General features: G+C 28.6%; 3 protein-coding genes across 6 annotated transcripts in view; 2 read left to right on the top strand and 1 right to left on the bottom strand.

Annotated features, from left to right (window-relative positions):
* Positions 1-11,533, bottom strand: part of LOC111419456 (pseudouridine-5'-phosphatase-like) — a 29,441-nt gene extending 17,908 nt beyond the window's left edge. Inside the window, exon 1 of one of the 2 annotated variants that reach the window (XM_023052255.2) lies at positions 11,387-11,533. In XM_023052255.2, coding sequence (XP_022908023.2) covers positions 11,387-11,444 — 58 coding nt within the window. In that variant the 5' untranslated portion in view covers positions 11,445-11,533. Of the gene's footprint in view, positions 1-4,410; positions 4,503-11,386 lie in introns of those variants that run through there. The other variant, XM_071195354.1, reaches the window with a different exon arrangement.
* On the top strand, positions 3,636-12,082 carry LOC111419455 (synaptic vesicle glycoprotein 2C-like). 3 transcript variants are annotated; one of them, XM_071195352.1, is made up of 6 exons: positions 3,636-4,046; positions 4,428-4,499; positions 10,104-10,428; positions 10,478-11,232; positions 11,648-11,935; positions 11,999-12,082. In XM_071195352.1, exons 1-6 carry the CDS (start codon positions 4,043-4,045, stop codon positions 12,064-12,066), a joined length of 1,512 nt encoding a protein of 503 aa, XP_071051453.1. In that variant the 5' UTR covers positions 3,636-4,042; the 3' UTR covers positions 12,067-12,082. The 3 variants fall into 3 exon arrangements, with proteins under 3 accessions (XP_071051453.1, XP_071051452.1, XP_071051451.1); XM_071195351.1 differs by having other exon boundaries at positions 4,419-4,499; XM_071195350.1 differs by lacking the exon at positions 3,636-4,046 and having other exon boundaries at positions 4,264-4,499.
* Positions 12,083-19,825: 7,743 nt separating this feature from the next.
* On the top strand, positions 19,826-27,458 carry LOC111419458 (synaptic vesicle glycoprotein 2B-like). Its single transcript, XM_023052260.2, has 4 exons — positions 19,826-20,269; positions 26,181-26,802; positions 26,856-27,273; positions 27,331-27,458. Exons 1-4 carry the CDS (start codon positions 19,878-19,880, stop codon positions 27,399-27,401), a joined length of 1,503 nt encoding a protein of 500 aa, XP_022908028.2. The 5' UTR covers positions 19,826-19,877; the 3' UTR covers positions 27,402-27,458.

Below are 27,458 nucleotides of genomic sequence, written 5' to 3'. Positions count from 1 at the left end.
GATATTGGATGGAGGATAAGGGAGGGCTGGGATTCTTTACACCATGTGCTGGTGGAGTGTAATGAGCTGAGAGAGGAGGTTATGGACTAGAGGCACGTGCTGAGGGAGAAGGCGAAGTGGAGGAGATGGATAAAGGAGAAACTCGGCCGGTCTAAGTATTGTTAGTGATACTTAGAGCGGCCGACGTCTTCAAAGTCGGCCGAAATTACTTCTTATACCACGAACAATACTTGGGGCAGTCGTGGGGCGCCATAAATAATTCCATACTTTAATATTCTCGGCTGACTTCGAAGACGTCGGCCGCTCCAACTATCATGAACAATACCTAGACGACTTGGAACATATCCTGACAAAGGCAAAAGATAACTGTTTTGTCTATACAGTAAAAGATACATAAAATGATGATGTTAAGATATTTGGGAAGATGTGGGAAAAAAGAAAATAATGTTTGAGAGCTTGATGTGCAGACCAGGTCGCTCTAAGTATTGTTAGTGATACTTGGGGCGGCCGAGACTGTTTCTTATATCGCAAATTGTAGTGGAATGGCTATCAAAGTACCTAATGGCGGAAGGGGAAGAGGTTGGTGGCTAGGTTTAGATGTGGCAATGATGACCAATAGATATTGGATGGTGAATGAGGGAAGGCTGGGATTTTTTACACAATCTGCTAGTGGATTAGATTGAGCTGAGAGAGGAGGTGATGGACTGGAGGCAGGTGTTAGGGGAGAAAATAAAATAGAGGAAATGTATAGGGGAGGCAGGAAGTGGCTGAGGAAACCTTCGTTATAGTTCTTACTATTGTTTATGTATAAAAATCTTCTGGACACAATAAATTATACAGGCTGTATCTAAATTCATGCAAAAAATTTTAAGGGGTGATTTTATATACCTTTTTGGTCAAAACCACTTCTCCAAGTTACAGCCCTCTAAAATTAGGGGAAAAAATTGTTTTTCTTTAATAAATCCACTATGGAGGAATTTGGAAGGATGAAATTTGGCAGATAATTATTACTAATAAGGTGACATTTTTTGACGATTTTTATAACCCTAATATGTTTTTATAAGGGGGTGAAAAAATCCACCCCTATGATACTTCGCATCAGAACTTTTTAATGCGTCTACATTTTTCTATTTAAAAAATTAATTCAAATAGAAGGATTCAATATGCAACTTTTTTGTCTCTTAACATTTTCTCCTAAAATTGTTAGTTTGTTCATAAAAAAATAAAATAGTACTCAGACCTATTTGACATTCACAGTATGGTTATTACTTAAGTAAAAATATCAAGTAGGTTGATGTCATAATGTCAAATTTTTAAATATTAAGAACAGTTTCTCCCAAAATTGCTAATTTAATCAACAAAAAAAATAATAATATACAGACATTAACAATAACAATTAACAAAACTACAAAAACAAATAATAAATGTTGAAAATGCCGCCCCTCAGCAGTGACGCATTCGCCTCATTGAATTTCGTATTCTTTCAAATATTTCTGGTCATCAGTGTAAAGCCTTCGAGCTTTTAACCCAGTTCCATTAGCACGACCATAAACAATTGTGTAATTACTTAAGCAATAATTGGTTTAGTTTGCGAAAATAATACGGACAAAATCACAACAATGAAAATATGTCATTATGACACCTGCCTACTTGATATTTTTAAACAAGTAATTACCAATCTCAGAATTTATGTCAAATAGGTTTAAGTTTTTTTTATGGACAAACTAACGATTTTAGGAGAAAATGTTAAGAAACAAAAAGGTTGCGTATTGAATACCACTATTTAAATCAAGTTTCTAAATAAAAAAAATTTTGACGCATTAAAAAGTTTTAGTTTTAAGGTAATTTTCGCTGAAAAATCACCCCTTACAATCTTTCGCATCAATTTAGATACACCCTGTATACAGGTGAGTTATTAGTATCAAGGCAGACGATAATTGCTAAACCGTTTGAGAAAGAAAAAAATATTTTATACAAAAGTTGTTTGATTCACCATTTTTTATTATGTAAAATTATTTTCACTTATACAGGCTGTTCCATTTAGGCGTAACGGAGAGAATGTATTTTTTTTAATAGAACACCCTGTATATTTTATCATATTATGAATAGAATTATATTTGTTTATACAACCGTATATGTTACTAACTCATAGCGTTCATAGTTCCTGAGATATTCAATTGTTTTTCGAAAATGTGTCCATTGCAGGATCTTTTTAAAAACGATGTAAAAACAACATTTTTTCCAATTTTGCCTTGAAACTATGTCAGATAATAGTCAAAGCCAATAGGTAAATGATAGTATCCAAAGATATTAGATACGCTATACAGCGTGTTCATAAAGCTTAGTTACTTTTGATGTTTTAACAATTTTTGATTTTTCTAAATTATACCATTTTTTTTGGAAACTTCAATAATATCATCTTACACTTTTTATATCATGTCATAAAATAGGATCTTTAAGCTTCAATTTAACAAACATATCATATCATTATCATTAAAAACACGGCCGATATGATTTTTTGAAATTTTAACAATTTTTGATTTTTCTAAATTATACCATTTTTTTTGAAAACTTCAATAATATCATCTTACACTTTTTATATCACGTCATAAAATAGGATCTTTAAGCTTCAATTTAACATACATTTCATATCATTATCATTAAAAACACGGCCGATACGATTTTTTGAAATTTTAATAATTTTTGATTTTTCTAAATTATACCATATTTTTAGAAACTTCAATAATATTATCTTACACTTTTTATATCACATCATAAAATAGGATCTTTAAGCTTCAATTTAACATATATATCATATCATTATCATTAAAAACACGGCCGATATGATTTTTTGAAATTTTAACAATTTTTGATTTTTCTAAATTATACCATTTTTTTGGAAACTTCAATAATATCATTTTACACTTTTTATATCACATCATAAAATAGGATCTTTAAGCTTCAATTTAACATACATTTTATATCATTATCATTAAAAACACGGCCGATATGATTATTTTAAATTTTAACAATTTTTAACTTTTCTAAATTATACCATTTTTTTGGAAACTTCAATAATATCATCTTACACTTTTTATATCACAACATAAAATAGGATCTTTAAGCTTCAATGTAACTTACATATCATATCATTATCATTAAAAACACGGCCGATACGATTTTTTGAAATTTTAATAATTTTTGATTTTTCTAAATTATACCATATTTTTAGAAACTTCAATAATATTATCTTACACTTTTTATATCACATCATAAAATAGGATCTTTAAGCTTCAATTTAACATACATATCATATCATTATCAGTAAAAACACGGCCGATACGATTTTTTGAAATTTTTGTTGAAAATTGTTACACATTTTTCTTTAAATTCTAAATATCAGGAAAACTATTAAAGTTAGACATATGACATACTTATCATTAATTAAAGGGCACTTGATGAGCAATTCAACTACCACACAATATACAGGCTGTTCCATTAAACAAATTACATTCTCTCCGTTACGAATAATTGGAACACCCCCAAGTGAAAATAATTTTACGTAATAGAAAGTGATGAGTCAAACAATTTTTGTAGAAAACATTTTTTTCTTTCTCAAACGGTTTAGCAACTATCGTCCGCCGGGATACTAATAATTCACCCTGTATAATAAATGATGTTAGGTCTCAATTCAAGATGGATAAATATAATAATGAACGAGATTAACGAATAAAATAGAAAGATAATAAAATTAATAAGTGTTAATCATATTAATTAAAATAATTATTCCAATAATAAATAAAACCAAGTTCAATGTAACTCATTTTATCTCCACAATTGTTTATAGATAACATTTTTGTGATATAGTTCCTGAATGGGGAACAAAAACCGTTTTCTAGTAAAAAAAAGATATTTAGTAGACTAGTTTAAACAACTTACGTTGTTATCAACGTCTTTATTGTTCCTTATCTAAGACAGTTCTTGTCTCGGAGTTGTTATTTAAGTCATAATCACTAGAAATAGTCTTTGGAATTTTACAAAAATGAGTAAGTCCGCTTTTTTTATTATTATTTAAAATTTAACCTTGAGATAGAAATTAAGAGATAAATCGGTTTGAATTAATTATTTCCTCAATTATCTCAATACAAAATTTTTTGTATTAATTATTTATTTATAAAAGTATTTCAAATATTTTAAACATTCGAGAAATAATAGGAAAAATTTCTTTGTGATATATTATTTACTTAAACTATTCATTTATAAATAATTTTTCATTATTACACTTTATTTGTACAATTTAAACTCAAAAGTTTGAATTATAACCGGTATTGTAACTTTTTTTTGGTTCTAAAATAAAACGAAAATGCACTCGGATTTATCTATAAAAGATTCAAATTCGAATGTTTCTACCTTTTTAGCCGTTGAAGGTGATCAAGTTGGTCCATTGATGGAGGGTTCGGATAGCACCGTCTCCATAGAGAGGGCTCTTGAATTAACAGGTAAATTATCTGTGTTATGTTGTGTTAAGCGAGATTTTCGAGACTGGTTTATTTATAAAATTTATTCTAAAAATATTATTAAGTCATACTATTAAGTATCTGTTTAATACACCAGTATATTTCGAGGGTTTAGGGTCACTCTCAAATTTGTGTTTTCAAGAAAACTTACGAAAATGTAATATTTAATATTATTACTAATGCAATGAACGAATTCACTTGGAGGTCATTAACAAAACTATCCTTTCCTAAATTACTTGGCATTGTGCCACATCTACAACCTTACCACTGCATTATATAGAAACAAAGACAGTGTTGGTGGTTCTTTTGATGTTAGAGAGGTACAGATACGCCTTCTTGGTTGCAGTCTACGAAGCAAAGAATTTGTTGCCTTTCAATTATAACGTATTTGCGATTTATTTGAATTATTTGACTGGTTTATAACCAAAAATTAACACCTTTTCCGTGGACATACTGTATATGCTTTTGTTTACCAGTCACGTTTTCGACAAGTGTAATTAAGTCAAAAGTAGTTAAAAAATAATTAAAAATTGTCAATAAATTGTGCAATTGTCGTGTATTAATCAGGATAATTTTATTTTTAATTCACTCAAGTTTTGTTACCCTTTGATAAACCCTAAAATCTCTCTTGTGTATTTACCACTGATAGAAGAATTACGAATTTCCGCCAATTGTAGAGATTATTCTTAGTTGTAATAGTTCTGTATCATCTTGTAATGGTTCACTGTAAACAATTTGTTTCAATCGTCAAATGCTATCAAAATACACTCAGTAAAGGCCTTTGGAATCAATTTTAGCAAAATATGCAATCCTCCCATTCCAAGGGGATAATGGTACTTGAGAGTTAACAAAAACTTTTATTGCCAATATAAAAATAATACATTTTTTATTACGTTAGAAAATAAGTAACACTTGCTTTAGCTAAATCACATTATGATATTCAGAAAAACAGATCTTACTTTCATTACAACATAAATAACAATAACTTTGGCAGAACAATTTTCACAACTTCCTCTTTCTTTTGAACTTGCGCTACGGCATTTTCGTGGACGCAGTAAATTTAAATATTTATTTATCGGACCTGTAGCTACAGAACGACGAAAATCTGATAGAATATTGAGAGAAAACACATTGAGCAAAAACTAATATTTTCGCATAATCTAAGTGTCAAAAAAGATGCTAATTCAAAAATTCCTGGAAGCCGTATTTATTGAAATTAACGAATGAGACTTATTCTAAATTAAAGCTCAAAACTTTCTCTTTAAAATGATGTATAATAATTGTTGGGTTGGATTGGAAAAATATTGAGAGAAAAGGTGTTGAAATAAAACTGACATTTTTGTATAACCTCAAAGTGTAAAAAAAGGTGTTAATTTATAAATTCCTGGAAGCCGTATTTATTGAAATTAAGGAATGAGACTTACTCTAAATTAAAGCTCAAAGCTTTCTCTTTAAAATGATGTATAATAAGTATTGAGTTGGATTGGAAAAATATTGAGAAAAAAAATGTTGAAAGAAAACTTACATTTTCGTATAACCTAAAAGTGTCAAAAAAGATGTTAATTTAAAAATTCCTGGAAGCCGTGTTTATTAAAATGAAAACATGAAGCTTATTTCAAATTGAAGCTTAAACCTTTCTGTTTAAATCGATGTATAATAATCGTTGGGTTGAATTAGAAAAATTTTGAGAAAAAGAGTATTGAGTTAAAACTAACATTTTCGTATAACCTAAAAGTGTCAAAAAAGATGTTAATTTAAAAATTCCTGGAAGCCGTATTTATTGAAATTAAGGAATGAGACTTATTCTAAATTAAAGCTCAAAGCTTTCTCTTTAAAATGATGTGTAATAATTGTTGGGTTGGATTGGAAAAATATTGAGAAAAAAAATGTTGAAACAAAACTTACATTTTCGTATAACCTAAAAGTGTCAAAAAAGATGCTAATTTAAAAATTCCTGGAAGCCGTATTTATTGAAATTAAGGAATAAGACTTATTCTAAATTAAAGCTCAAAGCTTTCTCTTTAAAATGATGTATGATAATTGTTGGGTTAGATTGGAAAAATATTGAGAGAAAAGGTGTTGAAATAAAACTTACATTTTCATATAGCCTAAAAGTGTCAAAAAAATGCTAATTTAAATATTCTTGAAAGCCGTGTTTATTGAAATTAAGGAATGAGACTTATTCTAAATTAAAGCTCAAAGCTTTCTCTTTACAATGATGTATAATAATTGTTGGGTTGGATTGGAAAAATATTGAGAAAAAAAATGTTGAAACAAAACTTACATTTTCGCATAACCTGATAGTGTCAAAAAAGATGCTAATTTAAAAATTCCTGGAAGCCGTGTTTATTAAAATGAAAACATGAAGCTTACTTTAAATTGAAGCTTTAAGCTTTCTGTTTAAATCGATGTATAATAATCATTGGGGTGAATTAGAAAAATATTGAGAAAAAGAGTATTGAGTTAAAACTAACATTTTCGTATAACCTAAAAGTGTCAAAAAAGATGCTAATTTAAAAATTCCTGGAAGCCGTATTTATTGAAATTAAGGAATAAGACTTATTCTAAATTAAAGCTCAAAGCTTTCTCTTTAAAATGATGTATGATAATTGTTGGGTTAGATTGGAAAAATATTGAGAGAAAAGGTGTTGAAATAAAACTTACATTTTCATATAGCCTAAAAGTGTCAAAAAAATGCTAATTTAAAAATTCTTGAAAGCCGTGTTTATTGAAATTAAGGAATGAGACTTATTCTAAATTACAGCTCCAAGCTTTCTCTTTACAATGATGTATAATAATTGTTGGGTTGGATTGGAAAAATATTGAGAAAAAAAATGTTGAAACAAAACTTACATTTTCGTATAACCTGATAGTGTCAAAAACGATGCTAATTTAAAAATTCCTGGAAGCCGTGTTTATTAAAATGAAAACATGAAGCTTACTTTAAATTGAAGCTTTAAGCTTTCTGTTTAAATCGATGTATAATAATCATTGGGGTGAATTAGAAAAATATTGAGAAAAAGAGTATTGAGTTAAAACTAACATTTTCGTATAACCTAAAAGTGTCAAAAAAGATGCTAATTTAAAAATTCCTGGAAGCCGTATTTATTGAAATTAAGGAATGAGACTTATTCTAAATTAAAGCTTAAAGCTTTCTCTTTAAAATGATGTATAATAATTGTTGGGTTGGATTGGAAAAATATTGAGAAAGAAAATGTTGAAACAAAACTTACATTTTCGTATAACCTAAAAGTATCAAAAAAGATGCTAATTTAGACATTCCTGGAAGTCGTATTTATTGAAATTAAGGAATGAGACTTATTCTAAATTAAAGCTCAAAGCTTTCTCTTTAAAATGGTGTATGATAATTGTTGGGTTAGATTGGAAAAATATTGAGAGAAAAGGTGTTGAAATAAAACTGACATTTTCGTATAACCTCAATGTGTAAAAAAAGGTGTTAATTTAGAAATTCCTGGAAGCCGAATTTATTGAAATTAAGGAATGAGACTTACTCTAAATTAAAGCTCAAAGCTTTCTCTTTAAAATGATGTATAATAAGTGTTGAGTTAGATTGGAAAAATATTAAGAAAAAAAATGTTCAAACAAAATTTACATTTTCGTATAACCTAAAAGTGTCAAAAAAGATGCTAATTTAAAAATTCTTGAAAGCCGTGTTTATTGAAATTAAGGAATGAGACTTATTCTAAATTAAAGCTCAAAGCTTTTTCTTTAAAATGATGTATAATAATTGATGGGTTGGTTTGGAAAAATATTGAGAAAAAAAAAGTTGAAACAAAACTTACATTTTCGTTTAACTTAAAAGTATCAAAAAAGATGCTAATTTAAAAATTCGTGGAAACCGTATTTATTGAAATTAAGGAATGACCTTATTCTAAATTAAAGCTCAAAGCTTTCTCTTTACAGTGATGTATAATAATTGTTGGGTTGGATTGGAAAAATATTGAGAAAAAAAATGTTTAAGCAAAACTTACATTTTCGTACAACCTAAAAGTGTCAAAAAAGATGCTAATTTAAAAATTCCTGGAAGCCGTATTTATTGAAATTAAGGAATGAGACTTATTCTACATTAAAGCTCAAAGCTTTCTCTTTAAAATGATGTATAATAATTGTTGGGTTGAATTAGAAAAATATTGAAAGAAAAGGTGTTGAAATAAGTCTGACACTTTCGTATAACCTCAAAGTGTAAAAAAAGGTGTTAATTTAAAAATTCCTGGAAGTCATATTTATTGAAATTAAGGAATGAGACTTATTTCAAATTAAAGCTCAAAGCTTTCTTTTTAAAATGATGTATAATAATTGTTGGGTTGGATTAGAAAAATATTGAGAAAAGAAATGTTGAAACAAAACTTACATTTTCGTATAACCTAAAAGTATCAAAAAAGATGCTAATTTAAAAATTTCTGGAAGCCGTGTTTATTGAAATTAAGGAATGAGACTTATTTTAAATCAAAGCTCAATGCTTTCTTTTTAAAACGAGTGCTTAAAACTACCGGTACTTTAAAGTACCGTCGGGACACAATGGGTTATGTGGGATTAAGTGCGTAGTAGTTTCGTAACTGCGGTTACAGCATTCATATTTTGCGAGTTATATGAAATTCCCTGTATGTTATTATTGTAAACCTTGAACTACTGCCTCGGCATCAGTGGACCAAATAGCCACATCAATTTGATTGCCCCTCAGCTCGGACTTAACAATTTTCCAAGCAGAAGTTCTTGCTATAAACTTCTGCACCGCTTTGAACCTACAGAAGGGACAAAAAGGTGCATCCATAAACGTTTTCACAGACAGTCGGGCCGCCTTAAAGGCAATTCAGGCCTACACGTGTGGGTCCGCACTGATCAGAGAGTGCACCAACAACCTGAGAGAACTCGCTAGGGGCAATGATGTTACCAGACAAGCGAAGAATATGATAACTCCGTCGCAAAACAAAACCAAAGAGGTTTTATGCCTCAGCAAAGGGGATCTAAGAACGCTCTCAGGCTACCTGACCGGCCATGTGCCCCTAAAATACCACCTCTTCCAGATTGGACAAGCTGAGGATCAAACTTGTCGACTATGCAACGACGAGTCAGAAACTGCTGAACATATACTGTGCAATTGCGTCGTCAGAGGCCGTCTAAGGCACAACGTCTTCGGTAAAACTACCCTGTTACCTACCGACATAAAGGTTCAAGACCTCAGGACAATACTAAGGTTCATTAAGGATGTCATTTGCCCTAAACCTTTGGAGGGCTAAAGTTACAATAGATCTTATAGGTCGCGGTAACGAGAGGGGCCGCTCTCCTCAGCCCGGCAGCAATAATAATACTGCCTCGGCAACATTGCTGCCTCGGCTTCTAGGTAATATATTTGTATAAAAGAAAGCTTTACTTTATTTTAAGTAATGCATTTGTATTAAAGAAAAGTTTAGTGTTAATTCTAACTTTAATTGTTAAGCCGACGATACACGCAGAAGTCCAAAATCTTCCGTAGTTACTGCCATAGCAGTCGACTGCTACGTGTAACGTCATCGTAACTTAAACCTTAATCACATTGAATTAATTTTGATTTAATTAATTTTTTAGGCTATGGAAAATACACAATCTTATTAACTTTAGCTTGTGGTCTTTGCTTATGCGGTGCAACAGCGGAGATTTACACAATTGGATTTGTACTCCCCGCCGCGGAATGCGATTTAAATTTGGATACAAGTTCAAAATCGCTTTTAGCCGGTGCTTGTTTAATCGGGATGATAATCGGAGCGAATATTTGGGGATTTCTATCCGATCGTTATGGAAGAAAAAAAATAATCATCTATTCCGGAAGTGGGGGCGTTTTTTGTAGCGTCATGGCGATGTTATCACACTCATTTTGGGCTTTTACTATATTTAGATGTCTCGTTGGAGCTTTGTAAGTCATAATTAAAAAAATTATATTTATTTTAATTAATTTTTTTTAGTGTAACTGGAGCTTTATCAACGATTTTCGCATACTCAGGCGAATTTTTACCTCAAAAGTATCGCTCGAAATCAATCGTATTTATCGGAGTGTTACAAAATTTTTATTCGATTTTTATCCCAACTTTAGCGTGGATCTTATTACCCCTAGATTATTCAATAACAATTTTTAACTACAAATTTAATTCGTGGAGAATCTTTTTGTTATTAAACACTTTACCTTTACTTTTTGGGACTTTATCGGTTTCTTTTTTCCCGGAAAGTCCGAAATATCTTTTAAGCACCGGCGATTTAGATTCGACGATACAAGTTTTAAAAAAAATTTATGTTGGGAATAACGGCAAAGATGATTATAAAGTTAAAAAGATTTTCGCGGAAGAAAACGATGATAAGAAGCTTACAAATAAGTCGTTTTTGGTGGTTTTAACCGAACAATTTTCTTGTTTGTTTAAAAAGAAATACATTTTTGATGTTGTTTCGACGAGTTTTTTGCAATTTTGTAATTTCGCCGTTTCAAGCGGATTATTGATTTGGTACGCCGATATTTTAAACATTCAAAATAACGATGATTCGAATGTAACGGTTTGCGAAGCTATTCAAAGTGGGATAAAAAACGTTACGATTAATTGTAATGAGGAGAAAAACGAATTTAACACTTCGATGTTTACCCAAAATTTATGGATCGGGGTTATGTACCTTTCAGGACAATTAATTATTATCCTCGCGTTAAAATATCTCCGAAAAACTTTTATACAAGGTAATAATAATGATAAATTTGATTAATTTTGACGTTTAAAAATCATTTCATTGCCAACATAAAAAACTAAAATGTTACTAAATGATTTTTTTTGACATTTCTAAATTATTTTTAAATCGAAATTGGTTGTAAATAAAAATTATGTTAAACTCACCTAAGAAATGTGATCCACAAACGATTTTGACCCAACGGTGATGATTGATGATACTCATAATTTATGTTTACACTAAAAATTTTGAAGATTCGTTCATTGAAGCTGTACGGATGTTGTTATTTGACAGCTGTCAATTTTTAATAAAGTTAGAAAATTTATTTATTTATTTCGATTAGGTTGGTAACTGTCAAAAAATTTTATTTGACACTGACACATAACCTAAATTAAATTTTATTTTAACTCATTATTTATTAATTTTAGGTTTATTTACATTAACAGCAGGTATTTGTGCGACAATAATGATATTCGTCACCTCACCATTATTAATAAACATCCTATTCGTTTTATTTTTGGTCCTTCCTGGATTATGTGTGGTGGTTGTAAGCGCAATTGTGGTCGATATTTTCCCAACTCATTTAAGATCTTCAGCGGTGAGTTTTAGCTTAACGATGGGAAGAATAAGCAGTTTAATTTCAACATCCACAATCGGTCATATAATCCAATTAAATTGTTACATCGCATTCTCAATTTACGCCACACTTTTAATTTGTAAGTTAAATTCAATTTATACATTTTTGACTCAAATCATTTTAATTTATTTTTCATTTTTAGCCTCTTCAGTTGTAGCAACTTTAATGCGATCGAAAGAGAAAAGAAACTGTGATAAAAACGTAAAATAAATTATTTTTTTTTTAATTTTGTCTTATTTTGTGTGATATTGATCCAAACCCAAAAAGTGAAAGCTCACCCACCTCCTAATTTTCATGATTTCCTATTCGCGAAGCTTTCACTAACGACATGGAAACGAAAAAGCTTTTCGAAAATATTTATTAATTTTATGTTCTTTCTATTAGATTGAAAAACATGTTGTGTTAAGAAATAATAAACTTGTTTTTAGTTTAAAACGTGGTGTTTATTGAAAAATTTTAATGGAATTTTTTGCAAACATAGGAATTTCCCGACTAAAAACCAATTGTTTTTCAAGAAATAGTTTAAAAAATTCACTCCATTGTTAAAATGTAGTAATAAATTAAAACTAAGAAGTAAATATTGCTTATTATTATTAAAATTTTGTTAAAACTTCTGGAAACTTTTTTTATTCAGAAGTTCATTTTGTTTTTTTTTGAAACTGCTGATAGATAAATATGAAATAATTCTGGATTATGATTTATTGATGCATTAGGAGCATTTTTTATTCATAACATCTTTCTCCATCAGTTTTAGTACTTACATTATACTTGATTTTATTAAAAAACTGTAACATTCAGCCAAGTTAACTCTTTAAGCTGATGAGAGCTTCTTTACACTCTCAATATATCCATGGAATCCAAACATGGAACAAACATGTTGAACAAAGCATCGTCTTCATTTTTAAATTAAAAATATCTTTGAAAGAATAGAGTAGTTTCAATTTCAAAAAATAAACACTTAATGTTTTTAGTATATTGCAACCATTCAACTTAAGAATCAGAATAGCTTCGACTTCTACATTTTTACCAAACAGACTAATAACACTTTTATCACGGTTCAATATCAAGGCGTGATTCTTTGCAAATTCACTGACATTAGCTAAGTCGTTATTAATTTTCCATGCTGATCCCTCATATTTACGAAACGGAAAGTTGTTGTTTAACTGAGTGTCGTCAGCATACATATGAATTTTACAATAATTGTCAGCTTTTGGAAACATAGATGTGTATAAACAGAACAGCAAAGGACCCAACACTTAGAAAGTGGTGATAGATAAATTTGAAATAATTATGGATTATGATTTCTTGATGCATTGGGAGTATTTTTTATTCATAACGTCTTTCTCCAGCAGTTTTAGTACTTACCCTATAGTTGATTTTATTAAGAAAAATCGTCCAATTTGGACAATTTGGGGATTTATGCTATATCACTAGAAATTGGTGATAGATAAGAATAAAATAATTATGGATTATGATGTCTTGATGCATTAGGAGTATTTTATATTTATAACGTCTTTTTCCTTCAGTTTTAGTACTTACGTTATAGTTGATTTTATTAAGAAGAATCGTCCAGTTTTGACAATTTGGGGATTTATGCTATAGCACTAGGAAGTGGTGACAGATAAATATGATATAATTATAAATTATGATTTCTCGATGCATTGGAAGTATTTTTTTTTCATAACATCTCTCTCCATCAGTTTTAGTATTTACGTTATAGTTGATTTTATTAAGAAAATTCGTCTAATTTTGACAATTTGGGGATTTATGCTATATCACTAGAAATTGGTGCTAGATAACAATAAAATAATTATGGATTATAATTTCTTGATGCATTGGGAGTATTTTTTATTCATAACGTCTCTCTCCATCAGTTTTAGTACTTACGTTATACTTGATTTTATTAAGAAAAATCGTCCAATTTTGACATTTTGTAATTTATGCTATATCATTAGAAACTGATAATAGATAAGACTGAATTGATTATGGATTATAATTTCTTGATGCATTGGGAGTATTTGTTATTCATAACGTTTTTCTCCATCAGTTTTAGTACTTCCGTTATAATTGATTTTATTAAGAAGAATCGTCCAATTTTGACATTTTGGAGATTTATGTTATATCACTAGAAATTGACGCTAGATAAGAATGATATAATTATGGATTATGATTTCTTGATGCATTGGGAGTATTTTTTATTCATAACGTTTTTCTCCATCAGTTTTAGTACTTTCGTTACAGCTGATTTTATTAAGAAAATTCGTCTAATTTTGACAATATGGGGATTTATACTATATCACTAGAAATTGGTGATAGATAAGAATAAAATAATTATGGATTATGATTTCTTGATGTATTAGGAGTATTTTTTATTCATAACGTCTCTCTCCATCAGTTTTAGTACTTACGTTATAGCTGATTTTATTACGAAAATCGTTCAATTTTGACATTTTAGGGATTTATGCTATATCACTAGAAATTGGCGCTAGATAAGAATGATATAAATATGGATTATGATTTCTTGGTGCATTGGGAGTATTTGTTATTCATAACGTTTTTCTTCATCAGTTTTAGTACTTAGGTTATAGTTGATTTTATTAAGAAGAATCGTCAAATTTTGATATTTTGGGGATTTATGCTATATCACTAGAAAGTGGTGATAGATAAATATGAAATAATTATGGATTATGATTTCTTGATGCATTGGGAGTATTTTTTATTCATAACGTCTCTCTCCATCAGTTTTAGTACTTACGTTATAGTTGATTTTATTAAGAAAAATCGTTCAATTTTGACATTTTGTCATTTATGTTATATCACTAGAAATTGGCGCTAGATAAGAATGAAATAATTATGGATTATGATTTCTTGATGCATTAGAAATATTTTTTATTCATAGCGTCTTCTTCCATCAGTTTTAGTACTTGCGTTATAGTTGATTTTATTAAGAAAAATCGTTCAATTTTGATATTTTGTCATTTATGTTATATCACTAGAAATTGGCGTTAGATAAGAATGAAATAATTATGAATTATGATTTCTTGATGCATTAGGAATATTTTTTATTCATAGCGTGTATCTCCATCAGTTTTAGTACACACGATATAATTGATTTTATTAAGAAGAATCGTCCAATTTTGACATTTTGGGGATTTATGCTATATCACTAGAAAGTGGTGATAGATAAATATGAAATAATTATGGATCATGATTTCTTGATGCATTGGGAGTATTTTTTATTCATAACGTCTCTCTCCATCAGTTTTAGTACTTACGTTATAGTTGATTTTATTAAGAAAAATCGTTCAATTTTGACATTTTGGGGACTTATGCTATATCACTAGAAAGTGGTAATAGATAAATATGAAATAATTATGGATTATGATTTCTTGATACATTGGGAGTATTTTTTATTCATAACGTCTCTCTCCATCAGTTTTAGTACTTACGTTATAGTTGATTTTATTAAGAATAATCGTTCAATTTTGACATTTTGGGGATTTATGCTATATCACTAGAAATTGGTGATAGATAAGAATAAAATAATTATGGATTATGATGTCTTGATGCATTAGGAGTATTTTATATTTATAACGTCTTTTTCCTTCAGTTTTAGTACTTACGTTATAGTTGATTTTATTAAGAAGAATCGTCCAGTTTTGACAATTTGGGGATTTATGCTATAGCACTAGGAAGTGGTGACAGATAAATATGATATAATTATAAATTATGATTTCTCGATGCATTGGAAGTATTTTTTTTTCATAACATCTCTCTCCATCAGTTTTAGTATTTACGTTATAGTTGATTTTATTAAGAAAATTCGTCTAATTTTGACAATTTGGGGATTTATGCTATATCACTAGAAATTGGTGCTAGATAACAATAAAATAATTATGGATTATAATTTCTTGATGCATTGGGAGTATTTTTTATTCATAACGTCTCTCTCCATCAGTTTTAGTACTTACGTTATACTTGATTTTATTAAGAAAAATCGTCCAATTTTGACATTTTGTAATTTATGCTATATCATTAGAAACTGATAATAGATAAGACTGAATTGATTATGGATTATAATTTCTTGGTGCATTGGGAGTATTTGTTATTCATAACGTTTTTCTTCATCAGTTTTAGTACTTAGGTTATAGTTGATTTTATTAAGAAGAATCGTCCAATTTTGACATTTTGGGGATTTATGCTATATCACTAGAAAGTGGTGATAGATAAATATGAAATAATTATGAATTATGATTTCTTGATGTATTGGGAATATTTTTTATTCATAACGTCTCTCTCCATCAGTTTTAGTACTTACGTTATAGCTGATTTTATTAAGAAGAATCGTCCAATTTTGACATTTTGGAGATTTATGTTATATCACTAGAAATTGACGCTAGATAAGAATGATATAATTATGGATTATGATTTCTTGATGCATTGGGAGTATTTTTTATTCATAACGTTTTTCTCCATCAGTTTTAGTACTTTCGTTACAGCTGATTTTATTAAGAAAATTCGTCCAATTTTGACAATATGGGGATTTATACTATATCACTAGAAATTGGTGATAGATAAGAATAAAATAATTATGGATTATGATTTCTTGATGCATTAGGAGTATTTTTTATTCATAACGTCTCTCTCCATCAGTTTTAGTACTTACGTTATAGTTGATTTTATTAAGAAAAATCGTTCAATTTTGACATTTTGTCATTTATGTTATATCACTAGAAATTGGCGCTAGATAAGAATGAAATAATTATGGATTATGATTTCTTGATGCATTAGAAATATTTTTTATTCATAGCGTCTTCTTCCATCAGTTTTAGTACTTACGTTATAGTTGATTTTATTAAGAAAAATCGTTCAATTTTGATATTTTGTCATTTATGTTATATCACTAGAAATTGGCGTTAGATAAGAATGAAATAATTATGGATTATAATTTCTTGATACTTTAGGAATATTTTTTATTCATAACGTCTTTCTCCACCAGTTTTAGTACTTACGTTATAGTTGATTTTATTAAGAAAAATCGTCTAATTTTGACGTTTTGTGATGTCTGCTATATCATTACAAACTGATGATAGATAAGAATGAATTGATTATGGATTATAATTTCTTGATGCATTGGGAGTATTTGTTATTCATAACGTTTTTCTCCATCAGTTTTAGTACTTAGGTTATAGTTGATTTTATTAAAAGAATCGTCCAATTTTGACATTTTGGGGATTTATGCTATATCACTAGAAAGTGGTGATAGATAAATATGAAATAATTATGGATTATGATTTCTTGATGTATTGGGAGTATTTTTTATTCATAACGATTTTCTCCATCAGTTTTAGTACTTAGGTTATAGTTGATTTTATTAAGAAGAATCGTCCAATTTTGACATTTTGGGGATTTATGCTATATCACTAGAAATTGGTGCTAGATAACAATAAAATAATTATGGATTATAATTTCTTGATACTTTAGGAGTATTTTTTATTCATAACGTCTTTCTCCACCAGTTTTAGTACCTACGTTATAGTTGATTTTATTAAGAAAAATCCTCCAATTTTGACGTTTTGTGATGTCTGCTATATCATTACAAACTGATGATAGATAAGAATGAATTGATTATGGATTATAATTTCTTGATGCATTGGGAGTATTTGTTATTCATAACGTTTTTCTTCATCAGTTTTAGTACTTAGGTTATAGTTGATTTTATTAAAAGAATCGTCCAATTTTGACATTTTGGGGATTTATGCTATATCACTAGAAAGTGGTGATAGATAAATATGAAATAATTATGGATTATGATTTCTTGATGTATGGGGAGTATTTTTTATTCATAACGTTTTTCTCCATCAGTTTTAGTACTTAGGTTATAGTTGATTTTATTAAGAAGAATCGTCCAATTTTGACATTTTGGGTATTTATGCTATATCACTAGAAATTAGTGATAGATAAATATGAAATAATTATGGATTATGATTTCTTGATGTATTGGGAGTATTTTTTATTCATAACGTTTTTCTCCATCAGTTTTAGTACTTAGGTTATAGTTGATTTTATTAAGAAGAATCGTCCAATTTTGACATTTTGGGGATTTATGCTATATCACTAGAAAGTGGTGATAGATAAATATGAAATAATTATGGATTATGATTTCTTGATGTATTGGGAGTATTTTTTATTCATAACGTTTTTCTCCATCAGTTTTAGTACTTAGGTTATAGTTGATTTTATTAAGAAGAATCGTCCAATTTTGACATTTTGGGGATTTATGCTATATCACTAGAAATTGGTGCTAGATAAGAATAAAATAATTATGGATTATGATTTCTTGATGCATTGGGAGTACTTTTTATTCATAACGTGTCTCTCCATCAGTTTTAGTACTTACGTTATAGTTGGTTTTATTAAGACAAATCGTTCAATTTTGACATTTTGTCATTTATGTTATATCACTAGAAATTGGCGCTAGATAAGAATGAAATAATTATGAATTATGATTTCTTGATGTATTGCAAGTATTTTTTATTCATAACGTCTCTCTCCATCAGTTTTAGTACTTAGGTTATAGTTGATTTTATTAAGAAGAATCGTCTAATTTTGACATTTTGGGGATTTATGCTATATCACTAGAAAGTGGTGATAGATAAATATGAAATAATTATGGATTATGATTTCTTGATGCATTAGGAGTATTTTTTATTCATAACGTCTCTCTCCATCAGTTTTAGAACTTAAGTTATAGTTGATTTTATTTAGGAAAATCGTCCAATTTTGACATTTTGTGATTTATGCTACATCACTAGAAATTGGCAATAGAAAAGAACGAATTAATTATGGATTATGATTTCTTGATGCATTGGGAGTATTTTTTATTCATAACGTCTTTGTCCATCAGTTTTAGTACTTACGTTATTGTTGATTTTATAAAGAAATATCGTTCAATTTTTCCCATTTTGTAATTTATTCTATATCATTAGAAACTGGTTATAGATAAATATTAAATAATAATGGATTACTTGATTCCTTAAGAATATTCTTTATGACAATAGTCGATAGAGTTTGGTAATCGATTAGTTCTTCCCCGAACGTTAATTTCCAACAAACATTCCGAAAACTCATATGCAACATTTTAACTCATTCTTCACCAACAGGCTTACTTTCACTCTCTATATATACCTCAGATACTTCAATAGGTGCTGTCTTATCTCACAATCAGTCTAACAACAATGTAACTAGCCTTTTAGCATTTTTTTTCAAAAAAATTAATAAAAATCCAAACGAAGTATTCAACTTTTGATAGGGAGCTTCTGCCAATTTATTCTGCCAACAAATTTTACATATTAACCAATTTCAAGTGTTTACAGACCATAAACCATTAATTAGCTCAATTTTTTCAAAATCAAAATAATCTCCACGTCAAACTCGTAACATAAATTATATTGTAGAATGTACTTCTGATATATATGATATAAAAGGTGACTTAAATACTCTTTCAGACGCTCTTTCATGTATTGTAATAGATTCACTAAATTAATCATATGATGTCGATGTGGATGTTGAGTTTATTTAAGCAAATTCACAAAAAGTAATCCTAGAATAAAACAAAATTAGTTTATCAAAACTTGATTAATGTAATAAACGAATAAACAAGTAATAAATTAATCTCAAAACTAAACATTTTACGTGGTTCGTTTTTATTTTACCACCGACGACGCGACGATTAATTGTTTGTTTCTAACCCAATAAATTTAAATGATTTTTTTTAGTTAATGAATCAATTTAGATACCGAAATAAAAATCTAATATTATCTAATCACATTAGTTACTTTCCATTATGAATAGGTTGTAAATGAAACTCCAACCCACAAAAGACAAAAAAAAAGTAAATTACAACCTAAACACCTCAAAACTGTTGAGAAGATTAAATATTTAATCACGCACAATAGACCCTACCTATTAGTAAAGTAAAGATCGTTCATATTAAAACATCTCGATTAAGTAATTTTAAAATGGTACAAATGATTAAGTCTTTCGAAAAGAAACCAGAAAATTTTGAAAGTGCCATTTCAAAAGCTGGATATGGGAAATTTAATATTTATCTCTTATTAATTTGTGGGGGATGTTTAATGACTGTAATTATGGAGACGATGGGGATGATGTTTGTGATTCCATCAGCGGAATGCGATCTCCAATTAGATCTTTTTCTAAAAAGTGTTTTAGCTTCGATTAGTTTTTTGGGGGTTGTTTTAAGCTCCCATTTATGGGGATTTCTCGCCGACACTAAAGGAAGAAGAAAAGTGTTATTATTAAGTATGATAGTTGGATTTTTATCGAGTTTAGCTTCGAGTATTGCCCCAAATGCCGAATTATTTATTATTCTTCGATTTATTAATGGATTTTTGTAAGTAATTTTTTAACCCTTTGTGTCCCGACCACTCATTTTAAAGTGTAGTCATCTATTCGGCGCATTTAGAGCAGTCGATACTTTCTACTATACAAGAAAGACACTGTATAAAAAATGACACAATCCGCACTGTAGGGTTTTTATGTACAATTAAACTTATTCGTCCAGATGTGAGGTTAGAAGTTTAGTGAAAAGTGGTCTTGTTGAATTTTGTTGTTCAAAAAGGTATCTCTTTGATAAATGGTTATTAGGTGTGATTATTACAGATCATTTTAAAAAGAAAGCATTGAGCTTTAATTTAAAATAAGTCTCATTCCTTAATTTCAATAAATACGGCTTCCAGGAATTTTTGAATTAGCATCTTTTTTGACACTTTTAGGTTATACGAAAATGTAAGTTTTGTTTCAACATTTTTTTTCTCAATATTTTTCCAATCCAACCCAACAATTATTATACATCATTGTAAAGAGAAAGCTTTGAGCTTTAATTTAGAATTAGTCTCATTCCCTAATTTCAATAAATACGGCTTCCAGGAATTTTTAAATTAGCACCTTTTTTGACACTTTTAGGTTATACGAAAATGTAAGTTTTGTTTCAACATTTTTTTTCTCAATATTTTTCCAATTCAACCCAACAATTATTATACATCGTTGTAAAGAGAAAGCTTTGAGCTTTAATTTGGAATAAGTCTCATTCCTTAATTTCAATAAATACGGCTTCCAGGAATTTTTAAATTAGCATCTTTTTTGACACTTTTAGGTTATACGAAAATGTAAGTTTTGTTTCAACATTTTTTTTCTCAATCGTTTTCCAATTCAACCCAACAATTATTATACATCATTGTAAAGAGAAAGCTTTGAGCTTTAATTTAGAATAAGTCTCATTCCTTAATTTCAATAAATACGGCTTCCAGGAATTTTTAAATTAGCATCTTTTTTGACACTTTTAGGTTATACGAAAATGTTAGTTTTGTTTCAACATTTTTTTCTTAATATTTTACCAATCCAACCCTACAATTATTATACATTATTGTAAAGAGAAAGCTTTGAGCTTTAATTTAGAATAAGTCTCATTCTTTAATTTCAATAAATACGGCTTCCAGGAATTTTTAAATTAGCATCTTTTTTGACTCTTTTAGGTTATACTAAAATGTAAGTTTTGTTTCAACATTTTTTTTCTCAATATTTTTCCAATCCAACCCAACAATTATTATACATCGTTGTAAAGAGAAAGTTTTGAGCTTTAATTTGGAATAAGTCTCATTCCTTAATTTCAATAAATACGGCTTCCAGGAATTTTTAAATTTTCATCTTTTTTGACACTTTTAGGTTATTCGAAAACGTAAGTTTTGTTTCAACATTTTTTTCTCAATATTTTTCTAATCCAACCCAACAATTATTATACATCATTGTAAAGAGAAAGCTTTGAGCTTTAATTTAGAATAAGTCTCATTCCTTAATTTCAATAAATACGGCTTCCACGAATTTTTAAATTAGCATCTTTTTTGACACTTTTAGGTTATACGAAACTGTAAGTTTTGTTTCAACATTTTTTTTCTCAATATTTTTCCAATTCAACCCAACAATTATTATACATCGTTATAAAGAGAAAGCTTTGAGCTTTAATTTGGAATAAGTCTCATTCCTTAATTTCAATAAATACGGCTTCCAGGAATTTTTAAATTAGCATCTTTTTTGACACTTTTAGGTTATACGAAAATGTAAGTTTTGTTTCAACATTTTTTTTCTCAATATTTTTCCAATTCAACCCAACAATTATTATACATCGTTGTAAAGAGAAAGCTTTGAGCTTTAATTTGGAATAAGTCTCATTCCTTAATTTCAATAAATACGGCTTCCAGGAATTTTTAAATTAGCATCTTTTTTGACACTTTTAGGTTATACGAAAATGTAAGTTTTGTTTCAACATTTTTTTTCTCAATATTTTTCCAATTCAACCCAACAATTATTATACATCGTTGTAAAGAGAAAGCTTTGAGCTTTAATTTGGAATAAGTCTCATTCCTTAATTTCAATAAATACGGCTTCCAGGAATTTTTAAATTAGCATCCTTTTTGACTCTTTTAGGTTATACGAAAATGTAAGTTTTGTTTCAAAATTTTTTTTCTCCATATTTTTCCAATCCAACCCAACAATTATTATACATCATTGTAAAGAGAAAGCTTTGAGCTTTAATTTAGAATAAGTCTCATTCCTTAATTTCAATAAATACGGCTTCCACGAATTTTTAAATTAGCATCTTTTTTGACACTTTTAGGTTATACGAAACTGTAAGTTTTGTTTCAACATTTTTTTTCTCAATATTTTTCCAATTCAACCCAACAATTATTATACATCGTTGCAAAGAGAAAGCTTTGAGCTTTAATTTGGAATAAGTCTCATTCCTTAATTTCAATAAATACGGCTTCCAGGAATTTTTAAATTAGCATCTTTTTTGACACTTTTAGGTTATACGAAAATGTAAGTTTTGTTTCAACATTTTTTTTCTCAATATTTTTCCAATTCAACCCAACAATTATTATACATCATTGTAAAGAGAAAGCTTTGAGCTTTAATTTAGAATAAGTCTCATTCTTTAATTTCAATAAATACGGCTTCCAGGAATTTTTAAATTAGCATCTTTTTTGACTCTTTTAGGTTATACTAAAATGTAAGTTTTGTTTCAACATTTTTTTTCTCAATATTTTTCCAATCCAACCCAACAATTATTATACATCGTTGTAAAGAGAAAGTTTTGAGCTTTAATTTGGAATAAGTCTCATTCCTTAATTTCAATAAATACGGCTTCCAGGAATTTTTAAATTTTCATCTTTTTTGACACTTTTAGGTTATTCGAAAACGTAAGTTTTGTTTCAACATTTTTTTCTCAATATTTTTCTAATCCAACCCAACAATTATTATACATCATTGTAAAGAGAAAGCTTTGAGCTTTAATTTAGAATAAGTCTCATTCCTTAATTTCAATAAATACGGCTTCCACGAATTTTTAAATTAGCATCTTTTTTGACACTTTTAGGTTATACGAAACTGTAAGTTTTGTTTCAACATTTTTTTTCTCAATATTTTTCCAATTCAACCCAACAATTATTATACATCGTTGTAAAGAGAAAGCTTTGAGCTTTAATTTGGAATAAGTCTCATTCCTTAATTTCAATAAATACGGCTTCCAGGAATTTTTAAATTAGCATCTTTTTTGACACTTTTAGGTTATACGAAAATGTAAGTTTTGTTTCAACATTTTTTTTCTCAATATTTTTCCAATTCAACCCAACAATTATTATACATCGTTGTAAAGAGAAAGCTTTGAGCTTTAATTTAGAATAAGTCTCATTCCTTAATTTCAAGAAATACGGCTTCCACGAATTTTTAAATTAGTATTTTTTTTGACACTTTTAGGTTGTGCGAAAATGTAAGTTTTATTTCAACATTTTTTTTCTCAATATTTTTCCAATCCAATCCAACAATTATTATACATCATTGTAAAGAGAAAGCTTTGAGCTTTAATTTGGAATAAGTCTCATTTCTTAATTTTAATAAATACGGCTTCCAGAAATTTTTAAATTAGCATCTTTTTTGACACTTCTAGGTTATACGAAAATGTAAGTTTTGTTTCAACATTTTTTTTTCTCAATATTTTTCCAATCCAACCCAACAATTATTATACATCATTGTAAAGAGAATGCTTTGAGCTTTAATTTAGAATAAGTCTCATTCCTTAATTTCAATAAATACGGCTTCCAGGAATTTTTAAATTAGCATCTTTTTTGACACTTTTAGGTTATACGAAAATGTTAGTTTTGTTTCAACATTTTTTTTCTCAATATTTTACCAATCCAATCCAACAATTATTATACATCATTGTAAAGAGAAAGCTTTGAGCTTTAATTTAGAATAAGTCTCATTCCTTAATTTCAAGAAATACTGCTTCCACGAATTTTTAAATTAGCATCTTTTTTGACACTTTTAGGTTATACGAAAATGTAAGTTTTGTTTCAACATTTTTTTCTCAATATTTTTCCAATCCAACCCAACAATTATTATACATCATTATAAAGAGAAAGCTTTGAGCTTTAATTTAGAATAAAGTCTCATTCCTTAATTTCAATAAATACGGTTTTCACAAACTTTTAAATTAGCATCTTTTTTGATACTTTTAGGTTATACGAAAATGTAAGTTTTGTTTCAACATTTTTTTTCTCAATATTTTTCCAATCCAACCCAACAATTATTATACATCATTGTAAAGAGAAAGCTTTGAGCTTTAATTTAAAATAAATCTCATTCCCTAATTTCAATAAATACGGCTTCCAGGAATTTTTAAATTAGCACCTTTTTTGACACTTTTAGGTTATACGAAAATGTAAGTTTTGTTTCAACATTTTTTTTCTCATTATTTTTCCAATCCAACCCAACAATTATTATACATCATTGTAAAGAGAAAGCTTTGAGCTTTAATTTAGAATAAGTCTCATTCCTTAATTTCAAGTAATACGGCTTCCAGGAATTTTTAAATTAGCATCTTTTTTGACACTTTTAGGTTATATGAAAATGTAAGTTTTGTTTCAACGTTTTTTTTCTCAATATTATTCCAATCCAACCCTACAATTATTATACATCATTGTAAAGAGAAAGCTTTGAGCTTTAATTTAGAATAAGTCTCATTCCTTAATTTCAATAAATACGGCTTCCAGGAATTTTTAAATTAGCATCTTTTTTGACATTTTTAAGTTATACGAAAATGTAAGTTTTGTTTCATCATTTTTTTCCTCAATATTTTTCCAATCCAACCCATCAATTATTATACATCATTGTAAAGAGAAAGCTTCGAGCTTTAATTTAGAATAAGTCTCATTCCTTAATTTCAATAAATACGGCTTCCAGGAATTTTTAAATTAGCATCTTTTTTGACACTTTTAGGTTATACGAAAATGTATAAGGTTTGTTTCAACATTTTTTTTCTCAATATTTTTCCAATCCAACCCAACAACTATTATACATCATTGTAAAGAGAAAGCTTTTAGCTTTAATTTAGAATAAGTCTCATTCCTTAATTTCAATAAATACGGCTTCCAGGAATTTTTAAATTAGCATCTTATTTGACACTTTTAGGTTATATGAAAATGTAAGTTTTATTTCAACATTTTTTTTCTCAATATTTTTCCAATCCAACCCAACAATTATTATACATCATTGTAAAGAGAAAGCTTTGAGCTTTAATTTAGAATAAGTCTCATTCCTTAATTTCAATAAATGCGGCTTCCACGAATTTTTAAATTAGCATCTTTTTTGATACTTTTAGGTTATACGAAAATGTAAGTTTTGTTTCAACATTTTTTTTCTCATTATTTTTCCAATCCAACCCAACAATTATTATACATCATTGTAAAGAGAAAGCTTTGAGCTTTAATTTAGAATAAGTCTCATTCCTTAATTTCAAGTAATACGGCTTCCAGGAATTTTTAAATTAGCATCTTTTTTGACACTTTTAGGTTATATGAAAATGTAAGTTTTGTTTCAACGTTTTTTTTCTCAATATTATTCCAATCCAACCCTACAATTATTATACATCATTGTAAAGAGAAAGCTTTGAGCTTTAATTTAGAATAAGTCTCATTCCTTAATTTCAATAAATACGGCTTCCAGGAATTTTTAAATTAGCATCTTTTTTGACATTTTTAAGTTATACGAAAATGTAAGTTTTGTTTCATCATTTTTTTCCTCAATATTTTTCCAATCCAACCCATCAATTATTATACATCATTGTAAAGAGAAAGCTTCGAGCTTTAATTTAGAATAAGTCTCATTCCTTAATTTCAATAAATACGGCTTCCAGGACACAAAGGGTTAATTTATTAATCAATTTCTTTTAATTAATCATTTTTTTGTAGTATTGGTGGAGCTTCCGCTGTAATTTATGCTTACATAGGTGAATTTCACAACCAAAGATTTCGCCCAAAAGTTGTAGCATGGATCGCAACTTTCGTAGCTTTAGGAAATATCGTTTTGCCATTTCTATCGTGGTTAATAATCCCTTTAGATTTAGATTTAAAATTTCTTGGGGTAGAAGTGAAGCCTTGGAGGTTATTGGTGGCTTCTTTTGGGGCTCCGAGTTTAATTTGGGCGATTGGGCTTTATTGTTTCCCGGAAAGTCCGAAGTACTTGATGGCGCAAGGAAATAGCGACGAAGCTTTCGAAGCGATTAAAACAATTTATTCTGTTAATACGGGAAAAAGCAAGGAAAATTTCCCCGTTTCTGATCTAATTTTAGACGAAATCCCGATGGAGAAAGATAAAAAAAATGGAATATTTAAAACGATTTGGTCCCAAACTGCCCCGTTATTTAAAAAACCTTATTTAACCAAAACCCTCATGGTGTGTTTCTTACAATTTGGAACATTCGCTAGTTCTTCCGGCTTATTTATGTGGTACCCAGAAATTTTAAACCGAATTGAACAATACCCATTTCAAGATATCACTTGTACAGCACTTTCTTATGGAAACATCGAAGAAGTAACTCAATTAACTAATAAATTTTCTTTTTCATTAATTATTCTTCTTTTTAGGATGATTCGATTTGTTTTGATTCAATGAACGAATCGGTTTATATCCCATCGATTATAATAGGGGGAGCGTTGGCAGTACTTTACATAATCTCCGGGACGATTATTAATCGATTAGGGGCTAAAAATTTGTTGATCATCATCTTGGGAGTCTCCGCAGGATGCGGCATCGCTTCTCAATACATCAAAATTGACTCCTGGTCGAAAATTTTAATGGGAATCTTTCTTTTAAGCAGCGCAGGTGTTGGAATTATTAACACGATAACCGTTGAATTATATCCAACGCAATTACGAGGCATGGCTTTGGCCATTTCTTTAATGGCAGGAAGATTTGGGGCTGTTGCTGGGTCAAATGTAACCGGACAATTAGTTTATAAAGTTTGCGAATATACGTTTTATGTTTTTGCAGCTGATCATATCGGTAAAATTAAATCTATTTTTAATTGTTAATTAATTAATTTCTTTTTTTTCTTTTCAGTTTTAATTATTGTAACATTTTTATTACCGGCAGCATCTAAATTACGTCCCATGATTGAACCTATAACGTGAATAATAAAATTGTATTATTATAAATTAAATTTGTTAATAAAAATTATGTAAAATCCA

This window comes from Onthophagus taurus, chromosome 3 (assembly GCF_036711975.1).
Source record: "Onthophagus taurus isolate NC chromosome 3, IU_Otau_3.0, whole genome shotgun sequence".
Taxonomy (NCBI): Eukaryota; Metazoa; Arthropoda; class Insecta; order Coleoptera; family Scarabaeidae; genus Onthophagus; species Onthophagus taurus.
This window is presented reverse-complemented; position numbering and strand designations above follow the sequence as displayed.

What these genes read in the sequence shown, in the direction of transcription:
- LOC111419458 (XM_023052260.2), top strand. Translation starts at nt 19,878, where the DNA reads ATGGTACAAATGATTAAGTCTTTCGAAAAGAAACCAGAAAATTTTGAA. An exon ending in CGATTTATTAATGGATTTTT is followed by an intron (nt 20,270 to 26,180) that starts GTAAGTAATTTT and finishes ATTTTTTTGTAG; the next exon opens with TATTGGTGGAGCTTCCGCTG. An exon ending in TTTTGCAGCTGATCATATCG is followed by an intron (nt 27,274 to 27,330) that starts GTAAAATTAAAT and finishes TTTTCTTTTCAG; the next exon opens with TTTTAATTATTGTAACATTT.
- LOC111419455 (XM_071195350.1), top strand. Translation starts at nt 4,364, where the DNA reads ATGCACTCGGATTTATCTATAAAAGATTCAAATTCGAATGTTTCTACC. An exon ending in AGATGTCTCGTTGGAGCTTT is followed by an intron (nt 10,429 to 10,477) that starts GTAAGTCATAAT and finishes AATTTTTTTTAG; the next exon opens with TGTAACTGGAGCTTTATCAA. An exon ending in TTACGCCACACTTTTAATTT is followed by an intron (nt 11,936 to 11,998) that starts GTAAGTTAAATT and finishes TTTCATTTTTAG; the next exon opens with CCTCTTCAGTTGTAGCAACT.